At 46.0% G+C, this 22,234-nt stretch overlaps 1 protein-coding gene across 2 annotated transcripts in view; it reads right to left on the bottom strand.

Moving 5' to 3' along the window:
* CRACR2A (calcium release activated channel regulator 2A) overlaps positions 1–22,234 on the bottom strand; it is a 930,414-nt gene that overhangs the window by 58,976 nt on the left and 849,204 nt on the right. For both annotated transcript variants that reach the window (XM_086921478.1, XM_086921488.1), the window contains one exon: positions 14,133–14,209. In XM_086921478.1, the coding sequence (XP_086777604.1) occupies positions 14,133–14,209 (77 nt within the window). The remainder of the gene's footprint in view (positions 1–14,132; positions 14,210–22,234) is intronic.

The following is a 22,234-nucleotide window of genomic DNA, read 5'->3' as shown; positions in this document are numbered from 1 at the left end:
TATTCATCAGATCATCAAGATGTTGCTGAAGCATCATCCTATTACTTAGTAACTCTCTCTGGACAGGTCTCCTTACACAAGAAGTAGCACAAAGGCCACATATAGCAGGAGCACACTGTACACATAGACAGAACAGGAAAAGGATAGCTAAAACCATCCCAATGATCATCAGAATCTTCAATCTCCAGGTGGATAACAATCCCCAAAGCCATCCCATTAACGACCAATCTCCTTCGTCCACATGTATAGACTCAGATATCTTATGTAGCTTGGAAATGGCCTGGTACACTGTTGGAGCATTGTCTGGAATTAAAATGCAGCAGCTAGATTGAATCAATTTACATACCCCTCCTCTATCTGCAAGTATAACGTCTAATGCAACTCGGTTCTGCAACGTCATAAGACGATCCGATTGGAGCTCAGTAGTCAAATTACTAAGGGCACCAGCAGTCTCAACTATGGTGGACTCAACCACTCTTGTCAATTGCCGTATGTTCCTGCTGTTGACCATAGGTCCCCAAAACGGCAGAAACCCCTTCAGAAAATCTCCTAATTCTTGTCCTGCAGTATCTTCCTTACTGAAGACACCTCTAGCAACTCTCGTTCTATGGTAATCTGCCGCAGCAGTATACGTAGAGGAAACAGGAACGAGACATAACATGTTCCCGAAAAATCAGGGGGCAACCATGTATATGCTCTATCGTGACAAACAAAATAGGTACCCTTAGCTGCTAAAAACGGTGTGGAAGTCTGGGACGCAAAACATACGTCTCAGTGCAAATACTCTTCCCTAACTGAGCTCTCGGATTCTTGCCATTACCTTGCAGACAAAAATTACCACGATGGGGTACGATCCAAATCGGAGAAGATCTTTTTACTCGCTGGTTTTCACTCAGACTAACACCATATCCAGTCACGTTCCATCCAATATACGCTAGTGTCTCATCTTTCGGAATAGTCTCATAGGAGTTAATTCCTCTAATAATGTCTACTATTCCCTTAACTAGAGCACTATTCCTCGGATTGTCTTTCACAGAACGCAGGGGGTAAACTTCACGGGCATAAATGAACCTTGTCTTATACGCCCACACAGAACCATTATAGCTGAATGGCAGGACCAGGTAAGGAATATCCTTATCAGTAGTATGAGGCATAAGACCGTACACCCAACAATTAGTGGTGTTCACTACTAACTGATGCTGATGCAGAAGTTGAACAATAGAGTTATTAGCAAATTCCAATCTTCTAATGGACTCATGTTCAGGCAAAGGATGAAAAGAATGCGAAGAAAGAGTAGAAAAAGGCATAGGTTGTGTGGTGGGTGCAAACATCACTTGAAAAGAGAAAATATCATATCCCACCAAAAACATTGTCATGCTAAGTAGCATTAAAAGACACGTTATCAAAAAACATTTTCTCTTCATTAATTTACATAGTCTTGTCTTAAAGTTCATTTCTTCATCAGCTCTCTCCATCTCGAAAAACTCCATCTTCTAACCGTGCTGTTCGCGGCAGTTGGTTCTCTTCTGCTCAAGTGTACCTCTGAATGTCCTAGAACAAACCAGAACTGTCGACCTTGTGTCTTCCAGCTGTACACTCTGAGTCTTTATACCGCAACCCTACAGCTGAACCCGAATGGCGGTTCGAAAAACAAAAATAGATCAAAACAGTTTCTCAGATGAGAGAGCGTAGTTTCAAAAATAGCAAGAAAAGTATCACTTTATTTGTCCAACGACTCTCGTTGTAAATTATAGCGGCCTTTACCAGGCAATGTCTGATCACGAAACAACAACTCAGGCTCAGCAGTGTTCAGTCGGACTGATGGAGGCACAGCTTCTTGCAGAATGTCGTCGTTCTCACGCTCAGAACATGTCCCAATCAAACGTGCATTGCTGAACGGAACAAAACGTGGCACGGTCTCAGTCTCTGAATCAACTATATCCTCCTGGACCCACTGGTCGTATGGCGGAGGTAAAGAAACCCTCTTACAATGTACGCCGTGGATCCAGTTCTTTTTGCCGTGCACTCTCACTGCAGTACGCATCGCCAACAAGACCTGAAAGGGTCCAGTCCAGCGGGGCTGATCGTTCTTTGTCCGCTGAAAATTCCGAATTAGGACCCACGAGCCAGGATTGATGGCGTGTCATGGATCTTCAGATGCTTGTGGCAATGTATTGTGAACCTGTTGGTGTAAGACACGCAATTTAGCCTTCAAATCGTACAGATAATCAATCAGCATAGGATGTTCAATCTCGCTAAACTTTGTCGGCCACGGCGCTCCCCATATGTTTGCCGGGGACGACCAAACACTATCTCGTAAGGACTAAGTCCCACTCGAGAATGTACTGTCGTTCTGGTTGACAAAAGTGCCAATGGCAAAGCATCGGGCCATTGGAGACCAGAGCTCGCCTGAATCTTGGCTAGTTTCAGCTTTAAGGTGCCATTGTAGCATTCGACTAAACCAGCTGATTGGGGGTGATTTGCAGCGTGAAATTTCTGTCTGATGCCTAAACCTTCACATACTCTCTTCATGACTTCACCCACAAATTCACTCCCGTTATCACTCCACACCATTCTTGACAAACCATACCTAGGGAAAAATTCCTTAAGTAAGGCTTTAGCTGTGGACAAGTCAGTATTATCTTTCAGGGAATATGCTTCTACCCATCTCGATAAGGCACACACAACTACAAGGACATATTTCAAGTTATTACATCTCTCCATATAGATGAAATCTAATTGCAAAACCTCGAATGGATACGTCGGAGGCGCAAAGTGACCAGTTGGAGTTCCCTTGCCAGGATTATACATCAAACAAACCATACAATTCTTGACCAAATTCTCCGCACACTTAGGAATTCCAGCATTCTGCCATACTGGAGCCAACAACTTACAAATCCCTTTCGCACTAATGTGAGCCATTCCATGCGCCATTGTAACCACTGCAAGCACACACGCATCAGGTAACAACCATCGCTGATGCTCTGACAACTCAATCCAACAACCAGTCGAATCCAATTTTCCCGTACTCTCTCTCCATACATTCAATTCTTTCTCCGTAGCTTCAGCCTGAATTGACTTCACACTCTCTAACGTATCTTCACACATTCCTCTATCCGGAACCCATCTTGCTGGACCTGCAACATACATTCGACTCATTACATCTTTCGCCACATCTTTCGCAACTTCATCTGCAAACGCATTACTACGACCAACGTCATCGGTAACCTTCTTATGTGCACCGCATTTCACGATCGCAACTTGCATCGGTAACGTAAGCGATTAAAGAAGTTCATTCACCAACTGACCATGCTGAATTTTCATAACATGAGACGTGAGGAACCCACGTTCCTTCCACAGGCGACCAAAACTATGAGCCACACCAAACGCATACTTGCTATCGGTGTACACAGTCACTCTCTTTCCTCTCAACAACACGCACGCTCTTGTCATTGCAATCAACTCTGCTGCTTGAGCTGAATTTTGTGGGATACGTGCAGCTTCGACAATCGTACGCAAAGTCGTAACTGCATATGCTGCAGTCGTATCGCCATTCGGAAGCTTGAAACATAAACCATCTACCCATAAGGTACCATCACACTTTGCAAGAGGAGTATCTTTTAGATCTATTCTACCCTTCGTTTCCTCCTCTGTCCTAAGAAAGCAATCATGCTGTTCCTGCACATCTGTCTCTACAGAAATCGGCAACAACGTAGCTGGATTCAACGTGTGGCATTGCTTTATATGCACATGACTCGCCAAAAGTGTCAACTCGTAACCTGACAATTGAGCACTAGTTAGGTGCTGTGTCTTGGTCCTATTTAACTAGGTATCCACTGCATGTGGAACCATCACAATCAACATATTATCCATCACCAAATCAGCAGACTGTCGAATAGAAACAGCTGCTGCCGCTGTAGCTCTCAAACAACTCGGCAACGCTCTAGCTACCGGATCCAAAATCGACCAGAAATACGCACATGGACGTTGTTTATCGCCGAACTGCTGTGTCAGGACTGACAATGCACATCCCTCTCTCTCGTGAACATAGAGTGTAAAAGGCTTACTGTAGTCGGGAGTACCCAACACAGGAGCCGAACACAACACATCACGCAATTCAGAAAAACTCTTCTGGCATTCGTCAGTCCAAGGAAGAGGATTCGGAGTATCCTTAACAGTAAGTGCTAACAAAGGTTTCGCAAGAAGCGAAAAATTTGGAATCCATTGCTTACAGTACGAGGTAATACCCAAGAAAGCACGCACTTCTCTCTGTGTAGTTGGCACATTCATTTTCGCAATCGCTTGAATTCTTTCTGGGGTCAATCTTCTTCCCTCCTTCGATAAGAGATGACCTAAGTAGGTCACTTCTTGTCGACAATACTGCAACTTCGAAAGTGACACTTTATGATGGAGGTCAGACAGATGTCGCAACAAAGAAAGAGTAGCTTCTTTACAAATCTCCTTATTATCAGCAGCGACTAACAAATCGTCGACATACTGAATAAGAGCAGCACTATCAGGTAAGACAATCGTATCAAGCTGTGTTTTCAAAGCCTGACTATAGATGGATGGACTTTCACAATAGCCTTGAGGAGAGCGCTTAAACCGGAAACTTTGGCATCCTAAAGAGAAGCCAAAAATATCTCTACTCTCCTCGGCAATCGGGATGCTGAAGAAAGCATTCTTCAGATCAATCACCAAAAAACAGGTAGCAGGAGCAGGAATCATAGTCAGCAAAGCAGTAATATCCGGAACAACAGGAAATTGCGGTACAACGATCTTGTTCACTTCGCGAAGATCGATCATAAACCTATACACAGGTGGTTGCGAAGAATCAGTACATTTCAGAACAGGCAAAACCGGACTATTGCACACATTACCTCTCGTTTCCTCAATCACACCTTTCTCAATTAGATCATAAATGATCACTAAAAGCGCTCGTTGACCATCACTGGAAATCCGATATTGGGGAATACGTGGCAATCTAACATTCGCTTTCAGTGTCACAACATATGGTGGAATCTCCAAAAGACCCACCTCATTAGGACCAGTAGCCCAAAGAGTATCAGGGAGAGAACGCAATTCCAATGGAAGTCGATCTTTAGACAAATACATCGGAACGATCACTCTCTTACCCAATGTAAGCTGTACTCCTGAAGGAGAACAATGTAGCGTCGCATGCAATCTTTTCAACAAATCCAATCCCAACAAATTCTCACCACACCCTGTCAATAGAATGAGGGGTGCTTCAAATTCACAAGGTCCAACAGAAAGAGACAAAGGACTAGAAACCGGATTACAAACTGGGGCGCCAGAAAAACCTACCGAAACATTCGTCAAGCCAGACAAAGGAGCGCCAGGGAGTTAAGAGTGCATGATAGAACTCTTCGCTGCACCAGTATCCAACAGAAAAGGCTCTGACACACCTGATGTAATCACTTCAAAATAAGGTCCACTCTGATCTACTGGAACTGACACAACTCCCTCTCTTTGTCCATGGCTGTCCTAGCAATCATTAGCGTCAACATTCTCACCTTCAACATAGTAATCGTCAGCATAATACTGAGTCGTCCTACCAGACGCAACATTCTGTTGATCACAACAGTTCATAGAATTCTGTGGAGGAAAGGATCGTGCATTCTGGGGGAACACACCACGTCCTCTACCTCTAGAAAACTCTAGAAGCTTGCTGAACACCTCGACCTCTCACACCAAAAGCACCATTCACACACTGTAACAGAACCGGACAACTATTCTTAAAGTGGCCCTCTTCTTTACAATACGCACACTGATTAGGGCCTACATGAAAACGCTGTTGAGAAGGCTCGGACCTTTGCGAACGTCTCTGAAACTGCTGAGGTTGCTGATGTTCATGCTGATTATTAAGGGGCGGATACTCTTGTTGCAAAAGAACCCTCGTCTTCAAATCTTTAGTCTTTCTGTCGGCTTTATTATTCTCATCCTTATCCCTATTCTCGTAATATTGTGCAGTAGCCAATATCTGCGCTGACGAAGAAACAGCCCATGAACTCCCGGAATCCTTCAACTTAGTACACAACTCGGGAAGCAAGTTATGCACAAACTTATCAACGAACAACCGTTGGCCACCTTCCGTACTCATATCTTAAATGTCTCTTCAAACCTAGTAAAGAAATCAGACACACTTTCATCTTTCTTCTGCTTGCATGCAGCCAACTCATCCCAATTCACTCGCATAGCAGGCATTAAAGTCTTCATATAATTAATGATCCTACTGGGAAGTTCTGCAACTAAAGCTTCAGGTTTAGCTCCTCCAGCTTGAAGACCATCTGCAGCTGTAATGTTAGCCCATGTATCACCTAAGTCTTGCGCATGATTCTCGTGATGAATCTTCGCCCATAAAGGTTGAGGAACCACATTTCCAAACAACATGTCTATATCAGCTAAGTTCATAATGCATGCGTCGGCTGTCTGTGACAACTCCTTATAATACCCTGCAGGATTCTTTCGGGGATCAGATAAAGTCTGCTTAAGGGCCAAAACTTTGGCTCGCTTCCACGGAACATGTACCCAAACACGCTGAAAATGAGCCGGTACACCTGGTGGAATATTATTCGCACTAGCAGGCACTGCATCCTTCCAAACCGGAGGAACCTTTCTCATAGGATACTGTTGCGCTTTTCTCCTAACAGAAGATACAGGCTCAAACAACGACTGAGAAGGACACACATTCCTAAATGACAGCAACGTCGCAACTGCTTTTTCAACTTCGAGACCCACTATCGTTCCTTTCGAAAACTCGGACTGTACGCGGAACAACTCTGACGGAGTATGTCCCAACTCACCATCTTCCCATTCCTCACGGAGGAAAGTACACATCATGTCGAAGACATATCTCTGCTTTGGTGCTTCCCATTGGCGGAAGACATCCATAACCGACTCTAAATCATATCTCGAAGAATTAGTAACCCACTTACGTGCTAAATGATCCAACACTGCCCGCTCTTCGGGACCAGGCATCTGGCTACGCAACTGTTTACGCGCAGAAGCAGGGGTCATACTCAATGACCCAAAGAAAGGAGACAAAAGACCAGTAACAGTATCAGTCATTCTCTGTCGAACAGAAGGAGAAGCTGCCATAAGGACAGGAGGCAAAGTAGGTTGAGACAAAGCATACGTAGAAGTAGTAGCAGAAGGAGTATCATAAGAAGTAGGAAATACAGGAGAAAAAGTCGTAGGAATTAGAGACGGAACTGACAGCAAAGTCGGCTGCCCTTGAGAAGGCTGCACCAAAGGAGTAGGAACCAACTGAAGAGGAGCAGGAGGCACAACAACTGGAGGTTGCGCAACTAAAGCTTGCAGAGGTGCTGTAGCACTCTGCACATAAGGGGGTGAGAACTCAACAAATGTTACATCAAAGGATCCTTTTCAGGGTCCTTCGTTGCACCTTGTTGGAGAGGTGACAAAGCTGGATAACATTTATCGATGGCCATTTTACGTTGCCTTTGCAACTGCTCACTCGCTTGTTCTTCTTCATTATCTTTAAACTGTATAGCAGCCTGCATTATCGATATACCCATCTCTCTTTTATTTCTCTTCGCTAGTTTAATTTCTCTCTGTTTGGATTCCTTTCGCCAAAGGTGGAAAGAGTCAAACATCGCCGGCCAGGCTTTCTTCTTAAATAGTTTAACTTCCAGATTATCTAAAATCTCTGTGTCATACCTACCATGTTGGGGCCATTTTAGGACACCGTCTTTCCTCGTGTATCGGACTTATACTTCATTATACGTAATGGGGCCCACACCATTTTTAGAAAAGAACTCATAAGTCGGAGTTCCAACCGGAGGTATCGGACACGAGTCCTCCAATCGGGAATCCCTGTTACAACCACAACAAAATATCTTTCCAAGTTTGCTAAAACCAGGCATCTTCGCTCACTAATCTAGCTTCAAACTTCAAGGGATTACCAAACTCGATAGTCTCGCAAATATACAAGTCCCTCGGCTTTGGCACTTAAAAGTTCCAAATCAAAGATCCCGAAGGATACCCAAAAACTAAGGACTGGGAGATGCTCCACTCATACTTAACTGAGATATCGATCACGTCACCAGAAGACCCGTCTATCGTCTCGCTCTACAAATCGTCTCAAAGGGTCCAAGACAGGGCGACAGTCAGGGCCGCAGTCCTTCATAGCAGTCGGAAAGCGGGAAGCCTCGCAGCAAAAATTTCAGTCCACGTTCGACATGCCAGGGTCGATGAACTGGGGGCCCTCCTCTAGAATTTCCTCACGAAGCTCTTCACGATCTTCAGGCTTGGACGGTACCACTGAAGTTGCCCTACGTTGGGCGCCAACTTAAGAACCGGGTTTTAGAACCCAGCGGCGCCAGGGGCACGCCCAATGTCTTCGGGTTCACCTGTCTTAGAATACAGAGACACAGGATACTTCTCGGTGACGTCAAAGATCAAATTTGTTGGCTGCAACCAGGAACAGAAGTCTACAAAGTACGACACAAGTAGGTTCGCTAGAGACTGCTCAATTTTCGTATTGCGAGACATCGTCATTTATGCTAAAAATCACATTCCTGACAAACACCCATTATTTACGAATTGTCCAATCATAGGTAACATTGCGAAAGGTATCGCATGACGACAAACCCACTTTTCAGTTGTCCAGCCCACCATCAATTACACGGGAAAGCCCAACATTCTTGCTCAAACAGGCCGGACAAACCCATAATAAAAGACCACAACCCAAACTATAAACAGGCCATAAAAGTAGGAACAGAAACAGATATGAAGCAAGATAGAGGGGTGTGTGCGTGTACAATAAACTCAACAATGTCCTGCTTTTTGATCTCTATCTCGACCAGCTACCGGAGAAGGAACTGGCCTAGCAAGGTTAGCTTCAAGCAACGAGGTCAGTTCGCTCAGGTCATCTAGAAGTTAGCTAAAGGTGTACGTGTCCTAAAGACTCGTTCAGCCGTAGTCATCGGCCTATGTGAGGGTAACCACAAAATGGCTGCCGTACACAAAATGGAACCCGAGGGTTCAGCACGAAATCCCTGAATACGTAGTGAATCCATCAATCGAACATGACGAAAACACTCGTACTTGCCGCACTCGCCATGTACGGTTCGCTACTAACAAATTCGTAACGATACCATGACCTTTATGAAACGGGTTCAGAATTACAGAACCTCAATATCAGACATTGCGGCTGGTGCTGCAGCCAGCAGCACCTACCGCAATGTTAGCACTAGCCGGCAGCACCTACCGCAATGTTAGAGATAGACGATGCGACCGCCACAGTGGTTGTTACATCGTAATCTCTTGTGCGGAAGCGTGGCCTTACAGGCGGATGGACCCACTCCCCGCAACGATGGCGGACAGCCCCTTTATGTTGTATTAGGAATTTGGAATAGGGAGCCATTACCAGATGTTAATGCACAACAATTCAAAACAGAAATGTAAAACTGCTGTATATCATCAGACATTGTACTCATCGTATGTAGACTTTGGCAAACAACCGTGAAAACTGTATTAAAAAGTATTAATCGCATAGGCTCAATAAAAGGTTTGATGAAAAGTAAAAATGTAAAAACGCAGTAACACCAAAAGTCTAGCAATATGGTAGAAATGCCTAATGGCAATGTAATGATTTAGCTTGGGCTTTAAGTATCGCATTCATTAAAAATGTAGTGCAGAACTATATTTTCCCACTACACATTTATGACATGCCATATTTTTGCTAGCTTTTAAAGTAAACTAGAATTGCTGTTGCCAAGTAAAATAATTTTCTTTTGGAGCAGAGACCTTTTCATCCCATAACTACATCTATGGGGCATTTTTCATTACTGTTGAAAGTGGAGCAATACAAATAGGAAAAGTTTGCGATGGTAGTGAATATTTCAAAACAACATACAGCAGTAGACAAAAGTATTATATTATAAAGCATTATACTATTAAATATCAAGTCAAGTCAAGTCAAGTCAGAGAATTTATATAGCGCACTACATACCCAGAGGGTCTCAAGGCGCTTAGAAAGGGGAGGCGGATTACTTGTCAAATATCCACGTTTTAAGTTGCTTTCTGAATGCTAGGTGGTTCTGGGTAAGGCGAAGGTAAGAGGGGAGTGAGTTCCATGTTTTAGCAGCCAGGTATGAGAAGGATCTGCCTCCCATGGTGGTCTTGTTGATGCGAGGTACAGTAGCGAGGGCTTGTCTGGAGGAACGTAGTTGGCGGGAGGGGGTGTAGAAGGACAGTCGAGAGTTGAGGCATTCTGGTCCAATGTCGTAGAGTGATTTGTGTGCGTGGGTTAGCAGTCGGAAAGTGATCCTCTTATTGACGGGTAGCCAGTGGAGGTCTTTAAGGTGACCAGAGATGTGTTCGTTGCGTGGGATGTCTAATATGATCCTGGCTGAGGCGTTTTGGATTCATTGGAGTTTCTTCTGGAGTTTAGCGGTAGTGCCTGCGTAGAGGGTGTTTCCGTAGTCCAGTCGGCTCGTGACCAGAGCATGGGTGACTGTTTTCCTTGTTTCGGTGGGGATCCAGCGAAATGTTTTTCTGAGCATGCGAAGAATGTTGAAGCAGGAAGAGGATACGGCGCTGACTTGTCTGTTCATTGAGAATGAAGAATCCAGGATGACGCCTAGGTTCCGTGCGTGGTCTGTCGGGATGGGTGCTTTTCCAAGGGCTTCCGGCCACCAGGAGTCGTCCCATGCAGAGGGGGATGTGCCTAAGATGAGGACTTCTGTTTTGTCTGAGTTCAGTTTCAGACGGCTTTGTTTCATCCATTCGGCAACTTCTTTCATTCCTTCGTGTAGGTTAGTTTTGGCGGTGCTGGGGTCATTGGTGAGAGAAAGGATTAGTTGAGTGTCATCCGCGTAAGAGATGATGTTGAGGTTGTGTTGGCGGGCGATGGCCGCGAAGGGGCTCATGTATACGTTGAAGAGGGTGGGGCTGAGTGAGGAACCTTGTGGTACGCCACAGATGACTTCAGTGGCCTCGGACTTGAATGGTGGGAGGCGGACTCTCTGGGTTCTTCCGGTGAGGAACGAGGTGATCCATTCAAGTGCTTTTCCTTGGATTCCGATGTTATTGAGGCGTTGTAAAAGGGTGCTGTGGCAGACTGTGTTGAATGCTGCAGAGAGGTCGAGGAGGATGAGGGCGACTGTGTCTCCATTGTCCAGTAGAGTTCGAATGTCGTCTGTTGCTGCGATGAGGGCGGTCTCAGTGCTGTGTTTTGCTCGGAAACCAGATTGTGAGGAGTCGAGGGATTTGTTGGCTTCGAGGAAGGCGGCGAGCTGGTTGTTGACAGCTTTCTCGATGACTTTGGCCGGGAATGGAAGGAGCGAGATGGGGCGGTAATTTTTGAGTTCGGTGGGGTCCGCTGTGGGTTTTTTCAGAAGGGCGGTGAGTTCAGCGTGTTTCCAGACTTCCGGGAAGGTGGCGGAGTTGAAGGAGCAGTTGATGACGTCTCGGAGGTGCGGTGCTATGACGGAGTCGGCTTTGTTGAAGATGTGGTGCGGACATGGGTTTGTGGGGGATCCTGAGTGGATGGAATTCATCAGGCGGATTGTGTCCTCAGTGGAGATTGGGTTCCAGTCGTTAAGGGTGTTCATGGGGGGAGAATGTTCAGCAAATGGTAGGGTGGGTTGGTTTCCGGGTTGGTTGTCGAAGCTGTTGTGGATGTCTGCAATCTTGTTGTGGAAGAATGAGGCTAGGGAGTCGCAGAGGGCTTGAGAGGGGGTGATGTCATTGGAGTTGGCCTAGGGATTGGAAAATTCCTTGACGATGTTGAAAAGTTCCTTGCTGTTGTGGGTGTTGTTGTCAAGTCGATCCTTGAATGCTGTTTTCTTGGCCTTACGGATTAGTTGGTGGTGAGTGCGGGTGGTGTTTTTGAAGGCGTCCTTGGTGCTGGTGTTTGGGTCTTTTTTCCAGGCCTTTTCAAGGGAGCGGCAGAGTTTCTTGGACTTCTTAAGATCATCGTTGAACCATGAGGCCTTTTTGCTGCCAGGTTTGCTTTGACGTTTTTTCAGTGGTGCTAAGGTGTCGGCGGTGTTGGATAACCATAGGGTGAGGTTGGCGGCGGCTTCGTTTGCGTTAGAAGAGTGGACTGGGGTGTTTAGAAGGAGCGATGCGGAGATCTGGTCCGTGGTGATTTTGTTCCAGTTTCTTTGCAGAGTTGGTTGGAGGTGGTTGGTGGGTTTTGGTTTGTTGTAGGTGAAGTGAACGCAGCTGTGGTCAGTCCAGAGGAGATCCGTAGTGTGGCTGAAGGAGACATGATTGCTGGAGGTGAAGATGGGGTCGAGTGTGTGACCTGCGATGTGGGTGGGGGAAGTGACTAGTTGGTTAAGTCCGAGGTTGGCGAGGTTGTCTAAGAGGGTGGCGGTGTTGTGGTCGTTGATCTTTTCAAGGTGAAAGTTGAGGTCTCCCAGAAGGATGTAGTCTTTGGAGGGGAGCGCGTGTGGGGTGATGAAGTCTGTGATGTCTTCACTGAATTTTGCGCGGGGTCCTGGTGGTCTGTAGAGGAGGGTGCCTCTGAGTGTGGTCTTGGGGTCGATGTGGATCTGGAAGTGAAGGTGTTCAGAGTTAGCGACGTTGGCGTCAGAGCTGGTTGAGATGCGGATTGATTTCTTATGGACGATAGCGATTCCTCCTCCTGTGTGGCTGGTACGGTCCTTGCGAGTGATCTTATAGTCTTCAGGGATGGCAATGGTGATATCTGGGGCGGAGGAAACGTTCATCCAAGTTTCTGTTAGGAAGGCGACGTCGGGAGAGATGGTGTCTAGTAGATTCCATAGGTCAATGGCGTGTCTGTGGACCGATCGAGTGTTGAGAAGGATGCACTGTAGGTGGTTGGGGTCGGGAGTCTGTGTTGTGGTCGTAGCGGAGGTGTTGTCGGAGCTGACGAATTTGCAGGAGTAGCAAGAGAAAGGTCCATGGGTGTGTCCAGGGGCGGCTTGGACGCAGTTGGGGGCGCGACCGGGGTTAAGGGCTAGGAGGGTGGCGGCAGCGTAGGTAATGCGGGGGGGGGGCTGGGAGGGACGGGGACCAGGGGGTCTGGCGCTGGGCGCGGTCCAGGCGCGGACGGGCGTAGACGGGCTTACCTTTGGCGCACCTTCGGCGCGGGTTGGGCGCGGTCGCTGCGCGTGGACGCTGCGCGCGGGATCTACTGTCATAAATGGAAGGTGGAGGGGGAGGGGCGAGGGCTGTTCAGCTGGGAGGCGAGGCGGGCTCAGCAAGCACAGCAACAACAACAGGGACAAAATGGAGGGGGGAGCAGAGCAGGGCGCCGGGGGGATATCGCACAAAAAATCAAATTGCAGAGCAGAGATGGTACAGGCAGGCAAACGCTATTTAAATATCAGGCGAACAAAAATAAACAATGGCACAGTTATAATCAAAGCAGCACAGCAGAGCAGGGCGCCGGGGGGATATCGCGCAAAAATCAAATTGCAGAGCAGAGATGGTACAGGCAGGCAAACGCTATTTAAATATCAGGCGAACAAAAATAAACAATGGCACAGTTATAATCAAAGCAGCACAGCATGTACGATACCGAGTCTCGGCAGAGAGACAGGGGAGCGAACCACTCAAGGCAGAGGCGAAGAGGGGTCACAGCGCTGCGAGGACCAGGGGCGCCGTAAATAGGTAGTGGGAGGGCTGTTCAGCTGGGAGGCGGGGCAGGCTCAGCAAGCACAACAACAACAACAGGGACAAAATGGAGGGGGGAGCAGAGCAGGGCGCCGGGGGGATATCGCGCAAAAAATCAAAATGCAGAGCAGAGATGGTACAGGCAGGCAAACGCTATTTAAATATCAGGCGAACAAAAATAAACAATGGCACAGTTATAATCAAAGCAGCACAGCAGAGCAGGGCGCCGGGGGGATATCGCGCAAAAATCAAATTGCAGAGCAGAGATGGTACAGGCAGGTAAACGCTATTTCAATATCAGGCGAACAAAAATAAACAATGGCACAGTTATAATCAAAGCAGCACAGCATGTACGATACCGAGTCTCGGCAGAGAGACAGGGGAGCGAAACACTATTCATGTAAAGTCATTATAATTCTTTCTTAATGTGTTGGTTTATATATAGATCTATGTAAATAGGACTGCATTTTACATAATTAAAAAGAAATACACCCTACCTTGCTAAGTGCAGCACAGATTCTTTGGCATTGTGTCCAGAACACGCACTGCATTCATAAAATGTTAAATTGAAATCCTACAACAGAAAACATAGCAATGTATTTAAATGAATAGCAGGTGTTGAGTGAAAACATATTTTGCTAATATAGTTTTGTAATGTAATATAAAAATACTGTTAAGATGCCATCAAAATGAAGATGGAAACCAGTAGCCCAAATCATAAAAACGTCGCTGTAACTCACTCACGTAATATTCTTGAATTCCTTGAGTAAATCAGAACTGTTACAAGACTAAGGGCCTAATTACATTTTTTGCAGTGCGGTGCCGGGTCCGCCCCATTGCTGTTCTGCGAAAGCGGTGGTCAGACCACCCGCCAGATTAGGAGTTTCCTTTTGACTGGCGGGCTTTGTTTCTGACGTTCCCACGGCAGTGCCCTGAAAATGGGCACTGCAATGGGAACAGCAAAAACAGTTCCTGCATGGCATGGCCTGAAAAGTCCATGAGGTGAAGGCACTGCTGTGCATGCACACAGGGGACACAGGGAGAGAGGTGGGGCGCCGCGGGCAGGGCGACTGATGCTAGAATCTGGGGATCATGGTTCAATCACCGGCGCCGGTGGCAGATGAGCCCAGCACCATGTAACTCTGGGCAATAGCTTGCTTAATCTTCCTGAGTGGCCCCCAGCGCCTGGAGATCCTTACGGGTGATTGTACGCGCTTTACAAATGTGGATTATTATTATTTTGTGCCCCCCTGTGTGCATCCATAGGGCATGCCGCACCAGGGGACCCTGTAGGGCATCCTTTGTTTGTTCTCAGTCACGGTTTTCATGGTTTGGAACCGCCATGAAAACCGTGGAGGAGAGGAAACGTGTAATATGTTTGGCAGGACCGAAGTGGTCCTGCCAAGCATATTGCTGTCTCTTGACCTCCGCAACACCACCAGTGAAAGGCAGTTCCCTGGTGGCTGCAGCAGGGCTGAGGTGGTCCCACTGCCCATATCGTAATAGGGTGGTCGGGAGACCGCTGCGCCCCAGCGAGTCTGGCAGTCTGTGGACCGCCAGACTTGTAATTGGGGCCTACGTCACACTTAGGACCCAATTCCGACTTCTGCCGAAGCCATGTTCAGACCGCCCGCCAGATTAGGAGATTCCTCCTGTCTGGCGGGCTTTGTCTTTGATGTTCCCAGGGCAGTGGCCTGAAAATGGGCACCACAATGGGAACAGCAAAAACTGTTCCTGCACGTCATGGACTGAAAAGTCCATGCCGTGCAGGAAATGGTGTGCATGCACACAAGGGGGGACATATTGTGCCCTCTGTGTGCATCCACAGGGCATGAGGTCCTTTGTTTCCTCTCTGCCATGGTTTTCATGGGAGGTGAAACCACCATGAAAACCGGTGGGGAGAGGGATCTTGTAACAAGGTTTGCCTAGCTGCGGTGGTCCCGCCGAGAATATTACTGCATCTTGACCGCCGCAATACCTCTAGGGAACAGCGTTTCACTGGGTGCTGTGGCGGGCCCACCACTCATATCATAATAGGCCAGTCAGGAGGCTGCCACCGCCACGTCCCAGTGAGTCTGGCTGTCTGTGGACTGCCAGACTCATAATCGGGGCCTTACTCGTTAACCAACCTTTGTGAATGTGTCTTTAAGGGAGGACCTTGAAATGCCTGTTGAATATCTAATGCATAATTGTGCCTGCAAATTTGAAAAAGAAATTATGATTTAATAATCTGGAAAACTAAACAAATTTACCACGGACAAGAAAAATAAGCCTACAATGCTGTGATGATGGCCATGCCAGTCATGCAGGAGTGGCAGAATCAAGTAACTCAAAACAAACATCTCCCAGATGTAAAAAGAAGAAGCATTGGCATAGCCAATAGGTCTCGCCTTTGGGACATTATAAGTGATTAGCCAGGCAGAATCTTATCCTGGGTGAAGTGCCACCAGGGATTGAAGAGCTATACAGTTACTACACACTGGGTTATGCAGTGTGATTCAGGAATCCATGCTTGCCTCAGGAAACATTTATTGACACATTCCAAGGCTTTTTAATGCAAAGACAGAAAGACAAGTGACTTGATACAAGTCAACAGAACTATAAACATTCTGTGTGCAACTGCATCACTCGAGTACTGAAAAGCAGTGAAGTACTTTCCAGTGGAGAAGACTTCCTTCACACCCCTCCTCCTCCAGGCCTCTATTCACCAGGCACCCTTCTCCGGAGTTTTTCATTGAAAACACTGTTCGCACCATCCATTTACCAGCAAACCCCCAGCCTGACCTCCATTCCAGCCCTGTGGAATAGAAGCACTAGACATAGCAACATGAACAAAATGCTCCCATTTTTCAGGTAGAGGGGAAATATTTAATTAAACAGGGGCATCGTCAGCATCACTTAATGCCTGCGCACCTAAAAAAACCCAAAATAACATGACCTTGTGTAATATAATATAATTTGCACTCTAAAAATGCCCCAAATGTATCTGACATTGTGTAATGTAACTAGCACTCATGTAAAGCACTCCGACACTTTTGAGTTGCTTGAGTTCACATTTTATAAACCAGCATCAAAGAAAATGTGACAGGAGTTGCTCAAGCCTTGCCCTTAACTGTGCTGCAAGGTAGGGCTGCTGAAGGTCTGTGACCGAGGCTTTGTAAAGCAACAAGCAGCTAAGTGGGAGGAGTTTGGGGAAAATCCTTAGACTTTGAAGTCAGAGAAAATTAGAGAGATGATTTCGAAAACGGTGTCTGAGCATCTGACCTTTCATTTAAGTATTTGACTGGGCCGGGGAAATTTAGTGACAAGCGCCAAAACGGAACCACTGAGGATCTGCAAACAGTGACACAAGCAGGATTCAAATTGTCCCCAAATAAAGACAGAAGTGTAATGTTAACAGTAATTGGGTGGTGCTGTGTGGGAGGAAGCCAAGCACAAAAAGGAGGGACAAATAGGAAGGATTAACCACTAGTAAGCAAGCAATTTTGAATGACAATCGAAGGGACGAATAAAAGGACAATGGGCAGGCTGTAAGCTTACAGAGTGAATACAGCATGCCTCGAAGAGACTGCACATGCACTGTCAAGCCTTGACCTTAAAAAGTTGTAGGAAGATAACATGTGTAACAGCATCCTGCTCTGTGATGAGTGGTGACACAAGTACAAGGAACAGTCCCGTGCATGTCAGGTAGCAGGCCCGCCAATGGTGTTAGAGAAAATAGTTTGCCTCGTTAGATTAAAAACACAATAAGAAGAAATGCTCACACCGCTGCCGCGGCAAGCTCTGCCACTGACAGGAAATAAGAAATAAGCTTAGGGCTTTAGTGTCTGGCTCCTTACAACCCTAAAATCAGGTATCATAGTAAAGACATTACACAAGGCCATGAATAAACCTTCGGTGCAGCTTCTTACTACTTTCTGAATGATGACTTATTGATTTTAAATGAACATCACGATTCCCTGTTTGGAAAATGGTTGGCTTGTCTAAGACAATGTTTTTGTTCCCAACAATTGCTATAGCAACCTAAAAAGAGTAGGTGCACTGCTAAAAATCTATACAGAGTCACTACGAATAATAAAAGTATATCATTAGGTGGCCTCTTTTCACTGGATTTAATTACTTATCATTCTGAATAGTTTAAATGTACAGAAATTTCCAAATTAATGATGCCAGTATTTTTTCATGAAAGAGGTTGCTTTTCTCTTTTGAGTACATATAAGGTTAGATTGAAGACCAATATCCCTATGTTGTACTTGGTTTATTTACCACACCATCTTGTAAACACCTGAACATACAGCCCAGATTCAAATTTAGATTGGTCCCTCCTATAATGAAACTTTCAAGTTGCCACTAAATCACAGGCAGCACAGGTCACATGCTTCAATGTTAGGTCGAATATTCAATGCTGAAATGATTTTTAAAGTGCACCATTCAATGTGTATCTTATTGAAATAAGTTGGCCTCTTGGATGTTTGCAAATTCTTAAAGTGCCTATTTTTGAAGAGGTGGGAATGTGACGTAGTATTCACAGACTAGTAGCTCAGGTAGGTCCTCCCACATAATTTCATAAGCTTGGTACACTCAGTACTCCTGCTAATCACTGGTAAAGTGATTATGCTCTCCATTTTAAACATGTTCTCATTAAACTAATTGGCACATTTTATTTACTTTTACATCCCTATTATAAGGCACCATGGGCCAGATTACAACTATTTGATTTTGCGAGTCTCTAAGTGCAATTATTTGCGACTCCCAAAATCGAATGTACTTATGTGTCTGGGACACATTTAGGGGCCGATTCAGATTCGGGACAAAAAGCTTCAGTCCGAATCGTATCCGGAGCCCTCTCTGTACGAATCATACTCGTCCATCCGAATCGCGTAGTACGATCCGTATCTCGTCAATCCGTCCGAATCGTCACGAACCGTACAAATTGCAAGGGTGAAACCGTACGACACGGACCCTCATAGTGAACCGTACGATTCGTAAACATGCTGTAAAACCCAACGAGTACAAGCCAGACCAGTGTATGAGGACACGATTCGAACGGTCCTCGTCTGCTAAGGGCGATTCATATGGACAACCACACAATCACATACACACCGTACGGTGCGTACACCCCATGATCGCAGGGGTACGGTGCGTACCCCTGCGATCATGGGGTATGGTGCGTACATCCTGCAATCATTGGGTACGGTGCGTACACCCCAAGATCGCAGGGGTATGCGCCGTACACCTGCAGATATGGGGTGTACGCACCGTACCGGGGGGGGGGGGCTGTTCCATACCTGTTTCGAGGGGAACTCTGTTTCTCTGGACGTTTTGGGCTCCCGTAAAAAAAAGCATTGTACGGTGCGTACCCAACACAAATCGTACTTGCTGGGTCGGGAAACCCTGCTTCGAAACGTACGGATGTCGCATTCCGAGGGAGAATCATGCGGAGATTAGAGTTGTACGGGTTTGTACGATTCGTACGGAGTCCTGCTCCTGGTATGAATCGTACTTTATCGTACATACGGGACGTTGCAGGGGACGATTCGTACGGGAAAAATGATCTGTACGGCTATGCGGATTGGTTTTTCCTGAATCGGAATCGGCCCCTTAGTGATTCCCAAATGGGTCAAGAATTACCTGCCTCATTAATATTCATGAGGCAGGTCACAATTTGCCACCCATTGGGAATGGCTGGCACTCACAGGGATGGTGGCCTGCTGGGCTCAGAAAACCAGCATGTCTGTCACTGCTTTTTCATTAAAGCAGTTTTTTTAAAATGCAGCCTATTTTCCTTAAAGGAAAACGGGCTGAATTTAAAAAAGAAAAATGAAAAGTTTTCTTTTCACTTTTTGGGCAGTGGTCTGTGGGACCACTGCCTTCTCTGAAAAAATGTTGGCGCCCCCATTCACAAAAGGGAAGGGGATTTCTTGGGACCCCATCCCGTTTGCGAATGGCTTACTACCAATTTGAAATTGGAGGTAAACTGTGACTGTTTTGCGACTGCACTCAAGGTTGCAAACCATTCCTACATACCAGTGGGACTCACTATTAGGAAGGGATGCTCTTTGCATGCCCTTCCCAATAGCGACTGGCAAACCCTATTTTGCGAGTCGGTAATAGGTTACTGACTCACAAAATAGGGTTAGTAGATTTGAAAATGCATTTTACCAGTCTCTGATAGGCTATTTCATACATCTGGCGGCCTATATGTACCTAGTGCCGCTAAATTAAATGCTACAAGTCGACTGCAGAATTACTTGTGTCACCCACTGATGCAGCACTGAAAAACATATCTGAGATCTGCCCTTGCAGCATGCATTCAAGTTTTTAAATAAAAATTCCGACCTAGCAAAGTAAAAGGTCTATATCCTCCTTCTTAATACCTGTAAGTCACTCCTAGGGTAGTTCCTAAATGCCAATAGGGCAGGATGCTTTTTTTTTTTTTTTAAATTGGGGGCTCCTTCATCTAGTTTTACGCTTCATCGGATTATTGCAGTGCCTCTTTATTTGGACAAACAGCAAGGCATTCTAGTTTACCAAACGATCCCTCATACTGCCAACGCTGCATTTTAGTTTTTAGTGCTACCCTGGTGTACAGGCATCTATATTTCAGCCCAGCCCAAACGCACAGCTGCAAAATGTCATGCAGGCCGTTTTATGTTAAATTAGCACCCTCACCTTTATGTGCACTGTCGTGTGCTTTCAAGAAGTGAATTTATTCAGCTTCTTGTATCATTGGTGTGCGCAACATATTGCTTAGCATTTGTATTTGTGACTGTCGCCTAGATGAACTGTTCCATATTTAAATAAAATGGCATGAAGATTATTTAACTCATTTTGGAGGAGGATACGATTCTCCTTGTAAATGTTCACATGTTTTTTATAATTATTTATCACAAAGCCATTACCACGGTACATGCATATGTGTGTTTAAGGCATGTGTACTAATGGAATGCATGGTAAAGGCATATGCATGGTAATGGCTTTGTGGTAACAGTCATGCATGGTTGTGACTGAGTTTTAATGGCGGTTTCCCTTCTACCAGTGTCCAGGGTCACCTGACTGTTAATGACTCTCCTGTACTCTAATTTGTAATGCTCCCAAAAAGTGGATAAAGGATTTTGTTTTGGAGAAGTGTGGGTCTTCCTGACACTTCACCACAAAGAAGGGGTGTTAAAACTGGAGGCCTCTTGTTGGCAGAGGTAGGTACCTTTGAACAAATAGGGACCCTTGCCTCTAGACAGGGAAAGGGGATTACACTCCAGAAAAAACCCTGCTCACCCCCTTGGTAGCTTGGCACGAGCAGACAGGCTTATCTCAGAGGCAGTGTGTTAAGCATTTGTGAAAACATACAGCAATGCAGTGAAAACGCTACGGATGAACACCACACAGAAGGATTCTTTATATAGACTTAACACAAGACCACAAATGACAAAAATCCACAATACTGTAATTGAAAATAATACTTCAAGATGATAGAGGTAGTTCAAAAATAGGTTATTCACTTAAAAGCAGTATTTAGCAACAGATAGCCCCAACAGGAGTTATCATGATGTCAAGGAAATCCCAAAGTACGGCGCCGACCGCGAGGTGCGAGGCGTCCGGCCCGGAGTCAAAACAGACCCACAAAGAACAGTGCCCTGGAAAAGCGAAAACATCCCAGCTCACGGCGTCAGGGAGATGCGGTGTCGTTGGTGCTGTGCGGCGTTGGTTCCTTGCTTCGGGGGAGGGCGATGCATCGGGTACTCGATGCTTGAGCAAAGCAGGGGCGGCGTTGGTTCCTTACCGGAGAGGAAGTGACATCACGAAGGCGCCGAAACCACGGTTCTGAATAATAGTCACGATGTTGATGGATTCTTGACCACCTAGGTCGAGGATCTGCTCCGCGATGATGTCTGCTTTGGAGTCGATGCAGAACAGCAGCAGGTTTCGGGCCTACGTCGCAAGTCGGAGCAGCCCTCATGGCTTATGGCAGGTTACAATGTCGGTCGCTGGCATTGATGTGGCACTGTACCCGGCATCGGGTCTAAGTTCTAAGTCAGAACAGTGCTCATGGCTTCGATGCAGAGTACGGCGTCACTCGCTGGAGTTGGTGTTGCAATTTCCTTCTGAGCAACTAGAACAGCAAGTTCCAGGTGCAGGCAAACAGAAGGGGTAAAGTATTTTGTATCCCTGAGACTTCAGACAGGAAATACCTACTTTCTAAAAGTGGTATTTTCAAACACAGAATGCTATAACCAACTTCACTAAAAGATGTATTTCATCATTCTGAGTTCAGGCACACTAACCTTGAATTTCTACCATGTTCCCTGGGTAAGTTAGGATTAAAAGATGTTATAATCAAACTGACCATTCTGGCCTATGGGGACAGGTAGCCTTGCAATAGTGAAAAACAAAATAGGCTGTAATTCACTATCAAGTCATGCCACACACATCAGGGCATGACCTACATTTTACATACAACGCACCCTGCCCTAAGGCCTACCTTAGGGGTGTCTGATATGTAGAAAAGGGATGGTTTAGGGAGTGGCAAGTGGTGTCACTTGCCAAGTCGATATGGCAGTCATATACTACACACAGGCTCTGCAATGGCAGACCTGAGACA

This window comes from Lissotriton vulgaris, chromosome 1_1, assembly GCF_964263255.1.
Source record: "Lissotriton vulgaris chromosome 1_1, aLisVul1.2, whole genome shotgun sequence".
In the NCBI taxonomy this organism is placed as follows: domain Eukaryota; kingdom Metazoa; phylum Chordata; class Amphibia; order Caudata; family Salamandridae; genus Lissotriton; species Lissotriton vulgaris.
Note: the sequence above shows the minus strand (reverse complement) of the source record. Positions and strands in the feature narration are given on the sequence as shown.